At 40.8% G+C, this 19,088-nt stretch overlaps 1 protein-coding gene across 1 annotated transcript; it reads right to left on the bottom strand.

The window, feature by feature from the left end:
* Positions 1-6,026: 6,026 nt before the first annotated feature.
* Nop60B (dyskerin pseudouridine synthase 1 Nop60B) lies at positions 6,027-7,995 on the bottom strand. The gene has a single exon (XM_088256185.1). The coding sequence runs from the start codon at positions 7,799-7,801 to the stop codon at positions 6,305-6,307; it is 1,497 nt and encodes a 498-aa protein (XP_088112311.1). The 5' UTR covers positions 7,802-7,995; the 3' UTR covers positions 6,027-6,304.
* Positions 7,996-19,088: the final 11,093 nt, after the last annotated feature.

Below are 19,088 nucleotides of genomic sequence, written 5' to 3'. Positions count from 1 at the left end.
ACACTCTGCACCCATTCCGACTGCGGGTACATCTACCGTACACTGTTCTACCATTCAGGGAGTAGTCTGACCTCCATTCTGCGGGCAGTGCTCCCTTACACTCTGCACCCATTCCGACTGCGGGTACATCTACCGTACACTGTTCTACCATTCAGGGAGTAGTCTGACCTCCATTCTGCGGGCAGTGCTCCCTTACACTCTGCACCCATTCCGACTGCAGGTACATCTACCGTACACTGTTCTACCATTCAGGGAGTAGTCTGACCTCCATTCTGCGGGCAGTGCTCCCTTACACTCTGCACCCATTCCGACTGCAGGTACATCTACCGTACACTGTTCTACCATTCAGGGAGTAGTCTGACCTCCATTCTGCGGGCAGTGCTCCCTTACACTCTGCACCCATTCCGACTGCAGGTACATCTACCGTACACTGTTCTACCATTCAGGGAGTAGTCTGACCTCCATTCTGCGGGCAGTGCTCCCTTACACTCTGCACCCATTCCGACTGCGGGTACATCTACCGTACACTGTTCTACCATTCAGGGAGTAGTCTGACCTCCATTCTGCGGGCAGTGCTCCCTTACACTCTGCACCCATTCCGACTGCAGGTACATCTACCGTACACTGTTCTACCATTCAGGGAGTAGTCTGACCTCCATTCTGCGGGCAGTGCTCCCTTACACTCTGCACCCATTCCGACTGCAGGTACATCTACCGTACACTGTTCTACCATTCAGGGAGTAGTCTGACCTCCATTCTGCGGGCAGTGCTCCCTTACACTCTGCACCCATTCCGACTGCAGGTACATCTACCGTACACTGTTCTACCATTCAGGGAGTAGTCTGACCTCCATTCTGCGGGCAGTGCTCCCTTACACTCTGCACCCATTCCGACTGCGGGTACATCTACCGTACACTGTTCTACCATTCAGGGAGTAGTCTGACCTCCATTCTGCGGGCAGTGCTCCCTTACACTCTGCACCCATTCCGACTGCAGGTACATCTACCGTACACTGTTCTACCATTCAGGGAGTAGTCTGACCTCCATTCTGCGGGCAGTGCTCCCTTACACTCTGCACCCATTCCGACTGCAGGTACATCTACCGTACACTGTTCTACCATTCAGGGAGTAGTCTGACCTCCATTCTGCGGGCAGTGCTCCCTTACACTCTGCACCCATTCCGACTGCAGGTACATCTACCGTACACTGTTCTACCATTCAGGGAGTAGTCTGACCTCCATTCTGCGGGCAGTGCTCCCTTACACTCTGCACCCATTCCGACTGCGGGTACATCTACCGTACACTGTTCTACCATTCAGGGAGTAGTCTGACCTCCATTCTGCGGGCAGTGCTCCCTTACACTCTGCACCCATTCCGACTGCGGGTACATCTACCGTACACTGTTCTACCATTCAGGGAGTAGTCTGACCTCCATTCTGCGGGCAGTGCTCCCTTACACTCTGCACCCATTCCGACTGCGGGTACATCTACCGTACACTGTTCTACCATTCAGGGAGTAGTCTGACCTCCATTCTGCGGGCAGTGCTCCCTTACACTCTGCACCCATTCCGACTGCGGGTACATCTACCGTACACTGTTCTACCATTCAGGGAGTAGTCTGACCTCCATTCTGCGGGCAGTGCTCCCTTACACTCTGCACCCATTCCGACTGCAGGTACATCTACCGTACACTGTTCTACCATTCAGGGAGTAGTCTGACCTCCATTCTGCGGGCAGTGCTCCCTTACACTCTGCACCCATTCCGACTGCAGGTACATCTACCGTACACTGTTCTACCATTCGGGGAGTAGTCTGACCTCCATTCTGCGGGCAGTGCTCCCTTACACTCTGCACCCATTCCGACTGCAGGTACATCTACCGTACACTGTTCTACCATTCAGGGAGTAGTCTGACCTCCATTCTGCGGGCAGTGCTCCCTTACACTCTGCACCCATTCCGACTGCGGGTACATCTACCGTACACTGTTCTACCATTCAGGGAGTAGTCTGACCTCCATTCTGCGGGCAGTGCTCCCTTACACTCTGCACCCATTCCGACTGCAGGTACACCTACCGCACAGTGCAATGAAGAAATAACACCATGTGTATTATAAATCAAAGTTTTATTCAAAAATATTTACAGCAATCTTCAACAATACAAATTCATTGTTTTTTTTTTTAAATTATTTTTATTACTTTACTAACAAATCTAAAAACGTGATGCTACCTCAAAACCAATATTTCTTTTAGTATATTTTCACCTTACACACTTTGCTTACATGGAAAATAATCTATGTATTACAATCATATCTGCTAAGGTATGTTTTATTCATATAATAGATCAGCTAAGTCCGGCTCAAAAGAGCCCTCTTTGACCTTTCAGTGCGAATCCAGCACAAATATCCGCGGGAAGGCTCTCCGACTCTGCGTATTCACGCCAACAATCTTTTTCAAGCGTGAACCTTACCAGAAGTAAACTGACAAATCGTCTTATTGACGAGAACCAGAAACGTGCTAAAAATAATGACATACATATCGCTCACTCCTTTCAAGAACGTCATAAATCAAAAAGCTTCTTTGCATCTCACCAATAGATGTCCCTAGTGAAGTTCTAGTGATTCAAGAATAATGTTTCAAAAATTGGTTCATATAGGCTCACTCCTTTCAAGAACATCATAAATCAAAAAAACTTGATTTTTCAGGAGAACGTTTTTAAAGTTTAAAAATATAATACAATGTATTAAAAATAAATATCAAGCCACTTGTTGAACTTTTCAGTGTGCAACAGATCTTTTTAGGTAAAGCCTTAAGGTTTTTTCTCCATTTGAAAAATATTAGTATATTTAAAAAAATAATTAAACAATACCTTTTCTTCAAAATGAAAAAACAACACTTTCTGCCCTGTAGCGGGTAAATGTTAAGTTAAAAATATGCGTTCCCGTGTTGGGTAGTCGAGGTAGAAGTAGAAGCTCAAATGGGATATCAAATGATTATATTGAAAAAATTAAGGTATTTCTTCACTACTGACATCTGTGAAAAAAAATTCAAAGAAAAATATTCTTTTAAATCGGCAAAAATGTACCATACATGGCCTTGCCGCACTGAGAGATGGCATCCTGACTGCATCCAGTCTACTCTCATCCTTCCCAAACCGCCTTCCTTAGTTTGCTGGATAGTGCTCATCTCAGCCTTGCACCCTTTCCTTATATCACCATTGGAACATCTACCATACATGGTCTTGCCGCACTGAGAGATGGCATCCCGACTGCATCCAGTCTACTCTCATCCTTCCCAAACCATCCCAAGCCGCCTTCCTTAGTTTGCTGGATAGTGCTCATCTCAGCCTTGCACCCTTTCCTCATATCACCATTGGAACATCTACCATACATGGTCTTGCCGCACTGAGAGATGGCATCCCGACTGCATCCAGTCTACTCTCATCCTTCCCAAACCATCCCAAGCCGCCTTCCTTAGTTTGCTGGATAGTGCTCATCTCAGCCTTGCACCCTTTCCTTATATCACCATTGGAACATCTACCATACACGGTCTTGCCGCTCTGAGAGATGGCATCCCGACTGCATCCAGTCTACTCTCATCCTTCCCAAACCATCCCGAGCCGCCTTCCTTAGTTTGCTGGATAGTGCTCATCTCAGCCTTGCACCCTTTCCTTATATCACCATTGGAACATCTACCATACATGGTCTTGCCGCTCTGAGAGATGGCATCCCGACTGCATCCAGTCTACTCTCATCCTTCCCAAACCATCCCGAGCCGCCTTCCTTAGTTTGCTGGATAGTGCTCATCTCAGCCTTGCACCCTTTCCTTATATCACCATTGGAACATCTACCATACATGGTCTTGCCGCACTGAGAGATGGCATCCCGACTGCATCCAGTCTACTCTCATCCTTCTATGCTTCACTTCCATACATTACGGTTGTTACCAGGATTCCGATGCATTTAGCATCATTATCAAACACCATACGATGTTTGACGATGATGTGAAATGCATGGAAACATGCGGTACTATAAATTTTAAGAAATAGTGGTATTCACCAAGTGAAATTCAATTAAAAAATGGATAGATTTTACCGAAAAGAGACTGCCGAATCAATTAATGAAAATAATATATTTCCTTAATTTATTTTACTTATCACAATTTTAAACATTACACATACATTTATCATTTTAAAATATATCTAGGATGATTTTTTTTTCTAACAATTCTTTTCCTATCACAAAATGTTAACAAAACCATTTAAAACAAGAAATATTTTTAAATGAATCGATAGTTCATGTACACAACGCAAACTGTATTAGATTAATATGGTGACTGGTTTAGTTGTACATAATATTGACTGAAAACACCCGCAAATCCTCAGTAATTCCTATGTGGAGTGTGGCTGGATACAGCATTTATCAAGCCAACTCCTATGCGAAGTGTGGCTCAACATGGCATTTATTACACCAGCTTCTATGCGGAGTGTGGCTCCAAATGGAATTTATCACGCCAACTCCTATGCGAAGTGTGGCTCAACATGGCATTTATTACACCAGCTTCTATGCGGAGTGTGGCTTCACATGGTATTTATTACACCAACTCCTATGCGTAATGTGACTCAATACAGCATTTATCACACCAACTCCTATGTGTAGTGTGGTTCCACATAATATTTATTACGCTAACTCCTATATCGAGTTTTGCTCAACATTATATGGTGCTATTTCTAAAGTAATACAGATAAAAACACTCAATTTCCAATAGAAAACTAATATGGGACCCCGTTTTTGTCTATTCTTTAAATGTAGCGCTACATTTTGAATGTTCAAAATATCATGAGTTGAAATAGTTTCAAACCAAGATGTTTGAGGCCGCATGGGAAATGCGAAAGAAGTTATAGACACTGTAAAGAAATGATGCTCTGGGCATTTGATGAGGGGAGAGAAATAGCGAGTAATAGGTATTATATTACAAGGCGGCGTAGAAGGTAAACGCAGCGTAGGAAGAAGGCGTATATCCTGGCTCCGCTGCAGCACTGGGGCGCTGCTCAGAGCGGCTGCAGACTGACACGATGATTGCCAACCTTCAGCGTGGAGTACTCGGGCCGTTGTATGAGGGGAGAGAAATAGCGAGTAATAGGTATTATATTACAAGGCGGCGTGGAAGGTAAACGCAGCGTAGGAAGAAGGCGTATATCCTGGCTCCGCTGCAGCACTGGGGCGCTGCTCAGAGCGGCTGCAGACTGACACGATGATTGCCAACCTTCAGCGTGGAGTACTCGGGCCGTTGTATGAGGGGAGAGAAATAGCGAGTAATAGGTATTATATTACAAGGCGGCGTGGAAGGTAAACGCAGCGTAGGAAGAAGGCGTATATCCTGGCTCCGCTGCAGCACTGGGGCGCTGCTCAGAGCGGCTGCAGACTGACACGATGATTGCCAACCTTCAGCGTGGAGTACTCGGGCCGTTGTATGAGGGGAGAGAAATAGCGAGTAATAGGTATTATATTACAAGGCGGCGTGGAAGGTAAACGCAGCGTAGGAAGAAGGCGTATATCCTGGCTCCGCTGCAGCACTGGGGCGCTGCTCAGAGCGGCTGCAGACTGACACGATGATTGCCAACCTTCAGCGTGGAGTACTCGGGCCGTTGTATGAGGGGAGAGAAATAGCGAGTAATAGGTATTATATTACAAGGCGGCGTGGAAGGTAAACGCAGCGTAGGAAGAAGGCGTATATCCTGGCTCCGCTGCAGCACTGGGGCGCTGCTCAGAGCGGCTGCAGACTGACACGATGATTGCCAACCTTCAGCATAAATAATCTCAATAAAAAAAATATAATTATTAAAGAGTATTAGGGTTCAAGTCAAGACAAGGAGATGGCACATGTTATGGAGGAGACTGTGATGTCCATACGCTTCACCTAGGAAGTGTACATAGTAAAAGAAGAAGAAGGGTCAAGTTACTATAACCGGGGTCACCAAATAGGAGCAAAATAGAGACGGAGAGGGTAAAAATAGCAAAGTAATGAATATTTAAAAAATAATCTTATAATATTTATATTCAGGATCACTCAGTCATTCATCGTTCACTTTGTGTAATACCACCTAAAAACCATCCCATCACCAGGTCAACTGTAGACAGTTTATAATTGAGTTTTTAAGTGGTATTACACAGAGTGGAGAACGAATGATAAGGAGAGCGTTATATTACAATACCACAAAGTCAACAATGCTTTTAAAATACGAAATATAACACAAGAGTCTTCTCACAGCGCTCAGTTTATAACCAGTTATTAATCTCTACGTCCCGTCATTCCCCTTCCTTCTCCAGGTCTTTGCTCTTCTTTTTTTTCTTCTGCTTCTTGGGCGTGTCCTCCGTCACGTCCTCCGCGGCGTCCGCGGCCTCGGGCGCCTCCGAGTCGCGCTTCTTTTTCTTCTTCTTCTTCTTCTCGGAGGTGGCGTCGGGCGAGACGGCCGCCTCGGCCGTGTCGTTGAGGCTCAGCTTCCTCTTGCGCGACTCGTCCGCGTCGCCGTTCTGCTCCGCCTTGGCCGCGTAGTCCACGTAACCCGTCAGCCACTCCGCGGGGGTGTTTTCATTGGGTTTGCCGAACTTGTCCAGTTTTCCGTTTTTGATGAGGGTCTTCTTCATGGAGGCCTTGGGGCCGAGGCCCCAGCGCCTGGGATACGTGTCGCGTTCCATTATCACGCGCTTGAGCTTAGCGACGACTCCGTGGTCGCAGGAGGCCATCGTGGAAGTCGTCATTAGAGCGATGGCTAGTGCGATTGCTTCGCCTTTTGTCGACACGATGACGATCTCCTGGTCCATTTCTATCCCGTCTTCGTAGCGTAACACTCCGGGCAGCATGATCTTGGCGCCGTAGCACACGGCGTTGACTGCGCTGTCCTTCATGAAGATTCTCTTGTGCCCTGTAAGGAGGCCTTCTAGGGGGCGTATGATCCTACGCAGGTAGGTCTCGTCTTTGTGGTTCTCGTACGCCCACTGCGCGTCCAGCACGTCGTGCATGGTCACCATGCAGTCGCTCTCTCCCTGGAAGCCGGTGCGCACGCGCCTCAGCTCGAGCATCTGCCCGCCGACGCCCAGGATCAAGCCGAGATGGACGCACATGGTCCTGATGTAGGAGCCGGCCTCGCAGCTCACCCAGAAGACTCCCATGTTCCTCTCCGCGTCATACTCCAAGAGATTGCTCTCGTACACTGTGCGCACCCTTAACTGCCTTTTGACGGCGGATATGAGAGGCGGCCGCTGGAACAACGCTCCGCGTAATTTTTCCAAGCCTTGACGCACTTTCTGGACGCTCTCGACGGCAGAATGCAGTCCGAACACGGCCACGTACTCCTTGCCGGCGTTCTGCTGCGATTTTACAAGCCTCGTAGCGCGCTCGATGCACACGATCAAGCACCCCGTGACTTTGGGATCCAATGTCCCCGAATGCCCCGTCTTTTCAACTTTTAAAATGCGCTTTATCCAGGATACGACCTCGTGGGAGCTGGGATTACTGGGCTTGTCGAGGTTTATATATCCGGACTTTACGTAATCCACGATGCTTCTTTTTAGCGGAGACGCGCCGAAAGGCAGCGGCGTGTAGTGTCCCGTCCGCACGTTGAGATGATCGAACTTCTTCAGTAAAAGCGGCCAGTAAGCCGTGTCCAGTTTGGCGACAGCCTCCGTCGGCTCGATCTTGAAATCCCGCACCTTCTGGAACTCTCCCACGCTGATCCCTCCTTTATCTTTCTTCTTTTTTTTCTCCGAAACCGGGAAGGTTTCGGCCATCGCGACGTCTGTCATGTCGATTGCGCCTCGAAAATACGGAAATAATTAAACCACCGCCGCAGCCGCACTGTAGATCGTTAATTATTCTTTCTCTTGCCCGCTCGTTTCGATATTGACACCGGACTCGGCGTATTTACGAAGAAAACAAGTCACGAGGCGACACGCGCCGTGAGACAACAGCAGTCACACGTGCAAACAAAAATGAGGTTATGAACGACCAGAGACAATTTGTGTTTGTGACAAAATAAAAAATAATAATATTCAGTACCTAACTTCGAGAAATAAACAAAACATTGGTCTATGGTACATGTTCGTGCTACGCCGTCTATCAAAATGCAGCGCGGAAATATAAAATTGAAAACAATTTATTATTTATGAATCACACATACAATCTCTCCCCCAATGAAATTGTACCAAGTTCAGAGTTTGAGAATTTTATAAATTGATTCGTTAGTCACTTTGTGGCAATATCTTTTCATTTCAATAAAATTTTTACTAGGGTAATACTTACTACTACTTCATATTTCTTAAAATCCGTTGTGACACGTATTCCGGTGCATTCCATTCGAAAATGATGTGAAATGCATCGAAACACGTGTCACAATAGAATTTTAAAAATACTGTTATTTACCAAGTAAAATATTAATTTAAAATGTATAGAAATTACCACAAAGTGCCTGCCGAATCAACTGATGAAATTATTTTTCATATACTTAATATAATTATTGTAAAATGTGCCCTCGGCACGGGAACACCCATGAAGGCACTTTATTGAAATATGAAAAAAAATTACTTTTGAATATGTCGTTAGGTGGGGAAGGCAAGGAAGAAGACAATGTTATGCGCATGTGAGGATAATGGAACCATCCAGACTCCCCCACATTGCACTGCACGCCCAATCCCAAGGTATACGACTCCCGGGCAAACCACCAAAGAGATGGTTCGACAACTGGGAAACTCTTTAACCTTTCCCTTCCGGTGCTAAAATAAAACGCTCGTCCCGGTGTTGGGTAGTCACTACACAATAAAAAAAATGCGATTTTAAATCGGAAAAATACGGACGTTCATAGCTAATCCCCTTAATTAATTATAAATTAAGTCAAAAATTATAATAATTTACATTTATTTGCTGAAAACATTAAAAAACCATCTGGCACCGCTCACGGAACAAGCATAGGCCCACTCTCGTCGGAAGCCCAAAAGCTACTGCCGCTAGCCAGAGAACATTGAGCTTTGAGCTCCTCACGCTTGCACAGTGCACGTATGCAAGAGTGAGATGCGAATATAGTGTCGCGGTTCCCGCACACTCTTCACGCGCTGTTTATGCGCGAATCTGTTTCCGATATTCACAAAATGCCTCCGATGTACCCGATAAATTGTGATTATTATTGATATTATTTTTTAAATGATTGCGTAAATATGTTATGGAGGAATACCTAAAATGTTACCCTTGTATTTATTGAGATGTTATGGTTATTAGAAGCAATGTGTACTCGGCTGTCCAAACTCAAAACACAGTAAGGGACATTTTTTTGTAGTACGTTTTTTTTGCATTTTCGGACTGAGTAAACGCTACTTGGTCCAAAAATGCAAAAAAAAACCTACTACAAAAAAATGTTCCTTACTGTGTTTTGAGTTTGGACAGCCGTACTAGGTACACAACACCGGGAAGCAGTGGCGTGCCTAGGGTTTACCAGTAAGGCAAGCCCATTATTTTTCACATTCGTGAATACATGATGTACCTATAATTTCTTCACCTCATATCGTTCCCAGTGTAGTAAGCACCCAGAAAGTATTATAAATATAAACAATGAATTGTAATCAATATAAAAATATGCATACATGTAACTTTTGTAAGGTATAGCCATCACCTTTCAATAAAGAAAATGTTCACTGTAACAAAATATCTTCCTCAGATATCAATCATCACCATATAATGGCATGCATAGTGTTTAATAATCATATAAGCGCGCGATAATTAAAAAAAGTCATACATTAATTATGTATTTTTAATCATTTGGTCTAGATTTAGTCATTTTTATTTGAAATTGTTAGGCAAGCCGGGTTTTTGGGCTTCTAGGGAAGTACCGCCACTGCCGGGAAGGGAGGGTTAAAACAGGCCACAAGGTAAGAAGAAGAAGAAGACAATTTTGTAAAAATGACTCACCACAAAGTCACTTAGAAAAAGGGAGAAAAAAATAAATAAACAGAATAAATAAAACATTTTTTTTATAACTTTTTCAATATATTTTAATCGACTTTCTGTTTACAGTTTAAAAATATGGTAGACAAGTCAAATTCTTCACAAAATAAACAAGTTTCGTCATTCCAATAGTATTTACTCACCACGCACTCTATCCTTAACATCTACTTCTAAATCGAATATGTCTGCTAACACGGCTATCTCTGCCAACAAACGCTGTATAATATGAGTCATGTTTTGAATATAATAATATAATAATAATAAAACCCTTACCGCACCCCAATGGTGCATAGGGCACTGCTTCATATAAACGCAGTGTTATCTCGATCGATTACACATGAAGGAAAGGTGATCAGCCCTCCGCTTCAGGTACCAGTCCAGTGTAATATTGAATAAATATTAAGAGTGAAAAAATCACTTATGTTTATTAAACCCCCCTGGGAATCGAACCCGGGACCTCCAGAACGGTAGGCGAGCATGCTGACCATTACACTACGGAGGCGGACAATTTTGAATATTGAAAGCATTAACTTTGTGGATCATATTGATATATTATTTCGAGAAATAAAAATACTTTGTGTTCTGATCCACTCACATTTTTATTAACCAACTAGTTTCCGCAACAACCTGTTGCCCTCTTCAGGGTTTCAGTAATAAATGAAACCCTGAAGAGGGCAACAGGTTGTGCCGAAACTAGTTGGTTAATAAAAATGTGAGTGGATCAGAACACAAAGTATTTTTATTTCTCGAAATAATATAATATGAGTCAACTCAAAATTATCCCTTCCGAAGGAGAAAGCAAAATTACTTCGCAAAGATCCCAACAGATGCCAGTCCCGAGCAAAATATCCCACAATGGATCAATTTCATGCGTTTTTATTGGCTAGAAAATTAATATGAAAAATCACAAGACTATCGGTGACATTATTATTGACATCTGTAGGGAACTAAGGGAGATATGAAGGTTTAAACTTTACATATTTTAATAAAACGAACAACGCTGTACGTCATCAAATTTCCGTGTAATGGACAGCACGCTTGGCTACCGCACTGGAGGTCCCGGGTGCGATTCCCATGGGGGAGAGTCAAATAAATATTAAGTTATTTTTTCACTAATATAATATTTATTCAGTATTACCCTGGACTGGTGCCTGAAGCGGAGGGCTGGATCACCTTTCCTTCACGTGTTAACCATCAAGATAACACTGCGTTTATATGACGCAGTGCCCTATGCACCATCGGGTGCGTATGACGGTCTGAAGGAAGGTACATGGAATCACGCACACATGACACCAAGTGAATTCCTCGAATTATTTTCACCAGTTGATCGATAGCGTATTAGAAAACATATTCCAGAATATCTTAAATACTAAAAAGTCAACGGACCTTTACTCAAGCCTTTTAATTCAAATTTTAAACTTAAAATTCTATAAAAATATAAGATAAGAAAAGAAAAATACTAAGGTAGTGGGCCTCTTTGAATGGTTAGGAAGCATTTTGATTTGAATATCAAAATGAAACGCTTGTATAGGACCACGGGAAAGGTGTTGTTCAATGGGATTCATTGTGCCTTTTTGGTACTCTATAATACACTTAAGTCACATTATTCTTGAAATATATCGTAATATAAACAAATAAGATCGTAACATAAATAAATCAAAGCACACATCGTGTGTCACTCTTACCCACTGGCGAAGCGTAGCGTCGAGAGTGAGACAGATATAGGGCATGATTATGGCGCGGACTAATTACCGATCGCAAGAAAAATCAGGGATCTGTTCTTTTATTTATCCTTGTGATGTTACAAATTATTAGTCAGATATTTCAACAGATGTCATAAGGCCAAGGATTGACGTATTATTTTATCCAAAGTTCCACACCATGAAAATATCCCTCCTACGACATTATCAAACACTGTCAGTGTTTGATAATGTCTTAATAAGACGAAACGCGTAACATATTATCATATATCGCAGGAGAAAGTGACCAACTAACAAAAGGTAAAATGTTCAGGAAATCCATTCAAGTCACTTTTGCTTGGTCATAAATAACATCAATGCAGTTAGTCATTTTTACCAAGTCAATATATTATACTTCCAAGTTTAAAATCGCTTTGGGATGTTTTTCAGGGCAATATTAAGCTAGTAACATATCAAATAGTCAATGATCACGTTTTTGTGGAAAAAAAAATGCGCTTGGTCACTTTCTCCCGTACGACTACGATATATGTAAATAAAAGTAGAATCCAATCCAATAACCGTGTTTAATTTTGGATATATTACCCAACAATTACAAATGTTTATCAACCGTTGAAAATACAAAGGTTGTATTTTCACTTGCTGATGTAATTTTCAAAACTAGTCGCGTTTACATTAACAAACTCAAAAGTGGTCTTATACAAGCGTTTTATTTTTATATTTAAATCATTGCATTGTTCCACAAAGTGCCAAATCAGTTAAAAATGGAAGCATGAATTATCGTTTACTAAGGAACAAATAGTACGCAAGGATCATATCCTAGGTGTACTGGCAAAAAACGTCAACTTGAAAATATGCAATTTCGACTCGACCCTTACTGGACCAATGTGGAATCTCATTCGACATGGTATTTTTCCTCTTAGACCCCGTGTCGGATGTTATTCCACATTTTTTTCATCATTAGTACTATATACTTTCGATTTTCGGTCTCCATTTTTGAGTTAAAGAGCTTCAAGTACTCATAAAAGAGTGTTCCAGTCATCCAAGATCTAGTGTTTGCTTTCCACTGTCAATACGATGCAGTGCCCTATGCACCATTGGGTGTAAGAGAGATTTTAAAAAATATAAATAAAAACCCTTATCCGCACCAAATGGTGCATAGGGCACTGCTTCATATAAAGGCAGTGTTATCTTGAGAGATTTTATCTAGAGAGATTTTATTCAGGCTAAAGGCTTTAAATAACAGGGTTTTTTGCCAGTATACCCACATTATGATAATGAACGATAGCTAAAAAAAATCTTATTATTAATAGTACGGAAAGTTGCAAGAAAAATACGTATGGCAGTGCAAATTTTGCTACTTTTTTACATACTCCTGTGCGGTTGTAAATCTATTTCTTTACGTTATTTCTTAGTATGTACGTTATTTTAAATTAACAGTATATATTTATTTTATTTATTGTTTCGGCATTAACTTTGTGGTAAGATATGTTACAATGATTAAAGAAAACACTTGTTTTTTACCACTTGAGTTTTATTATAGACTACATTTTTCAGAAGTTAAACTTCCATCATTCAGGTCTGTATAATAACTATGATAACTATGATACAGACCTGAATGATGGAAGTTTAACTTCTGAAACATGTAGTCTATAATAAAACTTTTGTGTTTTCTTTAATCATAGTATATATTTATATACATATATTTTTTCAACATTCAGCACACAGCGAAAAAACCGAAATCGTAATATTTTGAGTACCGTAGAACGGGGCTATTTGAACTTTGATGTGTTACTTGAGCCCAGTACAAAAAAATAAATTTAGATCTGTATTCGGTCTACAATAATGAACATATGGACATGATTCATTGTTTCCCTGACAGGTGACACTTATTGTCACCATACGTTCATTATTGTAGACCAAATACAGATTAAACCCTTACTGGTCCAATGTGGAATCTCATTTGACATGGAATTTTTCCTCTTAGGTCCCATGTCGGATGTTATTCCACATTTCTTTCATCATTTGTATTATAATAATAATAATAAAACCCTTATCCGCACCCCAATGGTGCATAGGGCACTGCTTCATATGAACACAGTGTTATCTTGATCGTTTACACACGAAGGAAAGGTGATCAGCCCTCCGCTTCAGGTACAAACCAGTCCAGGGTAATATTGAATTAGAGTGAAAAAATCACTTATATTTATTTGACCCCCCTGGGAATCGAGCCCGCGACCTCCAGAACGGTAGCCGAGCGTGCTGACCATCACACTACAGAGGCGGACATTAGTATTATCTATTTAAATTCGACTAGTTGTGATCGGTAGCCTGGAGGGAAAGAGAGGGAGAGGAAGATCCCCCACACGATGGACCGATCAAATTAAGGCAGCAGCAGGCACCTCGGTGGTTGGAGCGCTACGTGCAGCGCAGTCAAGGGATAACTGGAGAAGAGTCATTGCTTCTGCAAGGGTCACAGCCCTTAGCAATGAGGATTAAGACGGAGAAGAAATTTTAATTCCAAGCTTACATTTTTGTCACTCGTATCTATTACAACAGTATGTGGAGCAGAGGACAAAGGATTATTTTCCAATTGGAATGTAACTGTCTGCATAGATTTTTTATTATTTGGGGGACCGGAAAGGGTTAAATCTCTTTTTGGCACTGGGCTCAAGTAACACATCAAAGTTTAAATAGCCCCCTTCTACGGTATGTCACAAATTCGCTCACTCCTTTCAACAACGTTGTAAATCAAAAATCGTCATCATATTTCAGTTGTGCGTGTTTTCGGAATGCCCAGAAAATGTACTATATCCCAGCAAAAGTGGCATATTTTTAACTTAATATTTACCCGCTACAGGGCAGAAAGTGTTGTTTTTGCATTTTGAAGAAAAGGTATTGTTTAATTATTTTTTTAAAAATACTAAATATTTTTCAAATGGAGAAAAAACCTTCAGGTTTTACCTAAAAAGATCTGTTGCAAAGTAAAAAGTTCAATAAGTGGCTTGGTATTTATTTTTAATACATTGTATTGTATTTTTAAAGTTTAAAAACGTTCTCCTGAAAAGTCAAGTATTTTGATTTACGACGTTCTTGAAAGGAGTTAGCAAATTATGGATTTGCTTCACTAATTACAGTGGAAACCTCAATCTATCGTTCCTCGAATAATCGTTTTCCCGGATGCGTCGTTCATTTCTCCTACCCCGGATTCATTTCATACAAAAATAGATCGCATCCATCGTTTCTCTATCACCATTTACCTCATTCATGGTTTGAATTACACTGAATATTTTACATATTTCATAATTTTTTTACATTCAGATGCCAAAAAAAAAAGTTTTACTTGGTGAATACCACTATCTCTTAAAATCTACTGTGACACGTGTTTCGATGCATTCCGCATCATTTTCTCCTTGGTGCAAAGTAGACTCGAGAGTGGCTCCATGATTTGGGGGCCACACGAGCTCAAGTACTCTCTTATGGTAGAGAAAGTCCAAAAGAAGTTTGAGGTATCTCTACATGAGAGAGTACGGCTATTATCCTCGGCTCTACCCGACCCAGTTCCTCCAGGGTATGCTCAGCTACAACAGTCTACAGACTAGAAGGAATGTGTATTTGATTACGCATTTTTATAGAATGTTGCGCGGTATGATCGATAATCCTGAAATTATCCGGAGCATCGGTCTGTATGTTCCCGATAGTTACCTAAGACAGCGTCGGCATAGATTGTTTCACATTCCTATACACAGGACCAGCCTGCCGATGGTTATGCCTGTAGGAAGAGCTACCGCTATGTTGAACAATATCACATTGGATACTGATCTGTTCCATGTGTCCGAAGGAGTTTTCCGAAGCGGGATTCTTCTACACCTTTAAGTCTTCTTGATTACTTTTACTTTTAATATATACGCCTTGAATATTGTTTGTTATGTATATATTATATTTTTGTTGAATAAATAAATTTGAATTGAATTGAATTTTCAAACACTGTAATGATGCAGAATGCATCTAAACACGTGTCACAGTAGATTTTAACCGATTCGGTGCCACGAGCGCGAAACGCGCTAATTTTCTCGTTTGAGCTTATCGCAAGCCAGTGCCAAATCCAACCGAAATATTATTTTAACTATAATAAAACCCTTATCCGCACCCCAATGATGCATAGGGCACTGCGTCATATAAACGCAATGTTATCTTGATCGTTTACACATGAAGGAAAGGCGATCAGCCCTACGCCTCAGGTACCAGTCCAGGGTGATAATATAATAATTTATTATTATTATTTTTTTTTTAAAAACCCTTATCCGCACCCAAATGGTGCATAGGGCACTGCGTCATATAAACGCAATGTTATCTCGATCGTTTACACATGAAGGAAAGGTGATCAGCCCTCCGCCTCAGGTACCAGTCCAGGGTAATAATATTGAATAAATATTACAGTGAAAAATTCACTTATATTTATTTTACCCCCCTTGGGAATGGAACCCGGGACCTCCAGAACGGTAGCCGAGCGTGCTGACCATTACACTACGGAGGCGGACAGTTTTAATTATAATATATAGAAACATCTATTAGAAAGATGGAGAAATACTAGAATATTATAATTTACCGATATTATCAAAGTTACAGTCGTCTTTCTAAAAGCCGTCACATTTTTGTTGAAAAATATCACAGCCTGCTGGGTGGGGCCATATTAATAATACCTTCCGGCATCGAAAGGGTTAAGAAATAGTGGTATTTACTAAGTAAAATTTAAATTAAAAATGGATCAATTTATCCATAAAGTGACTGAATTTTTTTTTTTTATGTATATGTATTTTTTATTATTAAAGAGAAATATCTGTGTTTTTATTATTTACACAAATATTTAAATTTCATACTATTTCTGTGAGCCTCGGCGGCTCATTATCAGAAATAGGTATCAAATTGTGGTAGTATAATAAAAATAATAATAATAATAAAACCCTTATCCGCACCCAATGGTGCATAGGGCACTGCGTCATATAAACGCAGTGTTATCTTAATCGTTTACACATGAAGGAAAGAACCGAGGAAAAAGGAAACGAGAAACTCTGAATCGAGAGTCCGCGACACTAACCACGGGACCACAACCCTACAAAAAATATTGTCTGCAAAGCCGAGAATATACTGCTGACAGAGAAGAAGAAGACATTTAAACGCTCTATGCTTTAATAATAGTATCCTAGAGTGCAAACTACGTAAATATTGGAACAATCATATTTCATATTCATTAAAAAAATATATACGTTTAATAAAACCCTTATCCGCACCCCAATGGTGCATAGGGCACTGCGTCATATAAATGCAGTGTTATCTTGATCGTTTACACATGAAGGAAAGGTGATCAGCCCTCGGCTTCAGGTACCAGTCCAGGGTAATATTGAATAAATATGACAGTGAAAAAATCACTAATATTTATTTTACCCCCCTTGGGAGTCGAACCCGGGACCTCCAGAACGGTAGCCGAGCGTGCTGACCATTACACTACGGAGGCGGATATATACGTTTACTCCATATAAATTTCCCCACATCTATTCCAACAGTTAAAATGCATATATATTTTTTCTGTTCTTACGCAACATAAAAAAAATACACATAAAATCGAATGGCACACTGCACTAATGTGTAAAGGCAACCAGCCGTAACTCAAGTTGCGGCTGTTTGGCGTAACACGGCCCAAAGCGTTCTTATACCTGGCCTCTATCATATACAATCACAGATTCTGCTCCATCTCTTTCCTTTACCGAGATATTCACTACCCAAATATCCGCAAAATTGTATTAATTTGATACATCGCTCACCCCTTTCAAGAACGTCATAAATCAAAAAACTTGATTTTTCAGGAGAACGTTTTTAAGGTTTAAAAATAAAATGAAATGTATTAAAAATAAATATCAAGCCACTTATTGAACTTTTTACTGTGCAACAGATCTTTTTAGGTAAAACCTGAAGGTTTTTTCTCCGTTTGAAAAATATTTAGTATATTAAAAAAAATAATTAAACAATACCTTTTCTTCAAAATGCAAAAACAACACTTTCTGCCCTGTAGCGGGTAAATATTAAGTTAAAAATATGCCTCTTTTGCTGGGATATAGTACATTTTCTGGGCATTCTGAAAACGTGCACAACTGAAAATTGACGATTTTTGATTTATGACGTTCTTGAAAGGAGTGAGCGACATGTGTTGGCGAAAAGCATCATTTTAAGTTGACTATAAACTATTTTATCTCAAAACTACTGTTTTCAACTTGCGGCTATTTGCCTTTGCACATTAGCTAAAAAGTGACGCGTTCTAGGTAGGCTGGGTGGAAAAAATTTGCGTTACTTATTTTAAAACCAAAAGGCGTTTGTGCACTACACGGAATTAAACGGAATTTTACCGTCCGGCACGTCGGTTAGCGATTTAACTCTTACCATATTATTTTTTGACATCTCATCAAAGATGAAGAAGAATATGGAAGTCTGGGCATTTACGGGCCTGACGACCGTCATAGGCTGGTTTAAGTGATCACTTTACACACGTGTAACATTCACCAATTCTACCCATCGTTGACAACCACACCACTCAAATTCTTGGAAGTTCTGTATATATGAACCAATTTAGAAACCTTGTTCTTGAATCACTAGAACTTCACTAGAGACATGTTAGCGATCAAGATAACACTGCGTTTATATGATGCAGTGCCCTATGCATCACTGGGGTGCGGATAAGGGTTTTATTATTATTATTAATCTGTCGGAGTCGCTTTCATTTTTCAATACCCGACTGCCGGACGGTCAAATTCCGAGTAGTGGACAAGCCCCAAAGGCTTGTTATATAACTAATTATGTTCCTTATAAGAGGTTCCACAGTTCATTAAAAAAAATCAAAATCAAAAATAAATTGGACAACTTCTGCATTAGAATAATAACACAATAATTACGATCAGGATTCGAACCTGAAACTGCCGCTCGACAAGCGGACGCTCTAACCGTTGAGCTACCGTAACTTTCAAGTCGGCCAACTTGGGTGTATGAATTTTAAAATTAATTTTAAAACTTAGAAGACGAAAAAAAAAAGCTAATATAATAATTGCGTAGTAAATGCCGTACTAACGATAGAAACGCACGCTCCGACAGCGGACTGGACGTGAAATCCGCGAAAACGAACCGACAATTTTGCGGTTTGAATATTGAAAGTATTAACCTTGTGGATCATATTGATATATTATTTTGAGAAATAAAAAGACTTTGTTTTTTTGATCAACTCACATTTTTATTAACCAACTAGTTTCGGCAACAACCTGTTGCCCTCTTCAGGGTTTAATTCATGACTAAACATATGTATATATATATAAATATATATAAATATATATATAAATATGTGTATATGTGTATATGT

Source organism: Brachycentrus maculatus, unplaced genomic scaffold (genome assembly GCF_059751285.1).
Source record: "Brachycentrus maculatus isolate JH-2025_06_01 unplaced genomic scaffold, ASM5975128v1 h1tg000059l, whole genome shotgun sequence".
NCBI classification, from domain to species: Eukaryota; Metazoa; Arthropoda; class Insecta; order Trichoptera; family Brachycentridae; genus Brachycentrus; species Brachycentrus maculatus.
The sequence above is the reverse complement of the archived record's forward strand: the minus strand, read 5'-3'. Positions and strand labels throughout refer to the sequence as shown.

Excerpts from the sequence above, each read along its gene's own strand:
- Nop60B (XM_088256185.1), bottom strand. The coding sequence starts at position 7,801 with ATGACAGACGTCGCGATGGCCGAAACCTTCCCGGTTTCGGAGAAAAAA.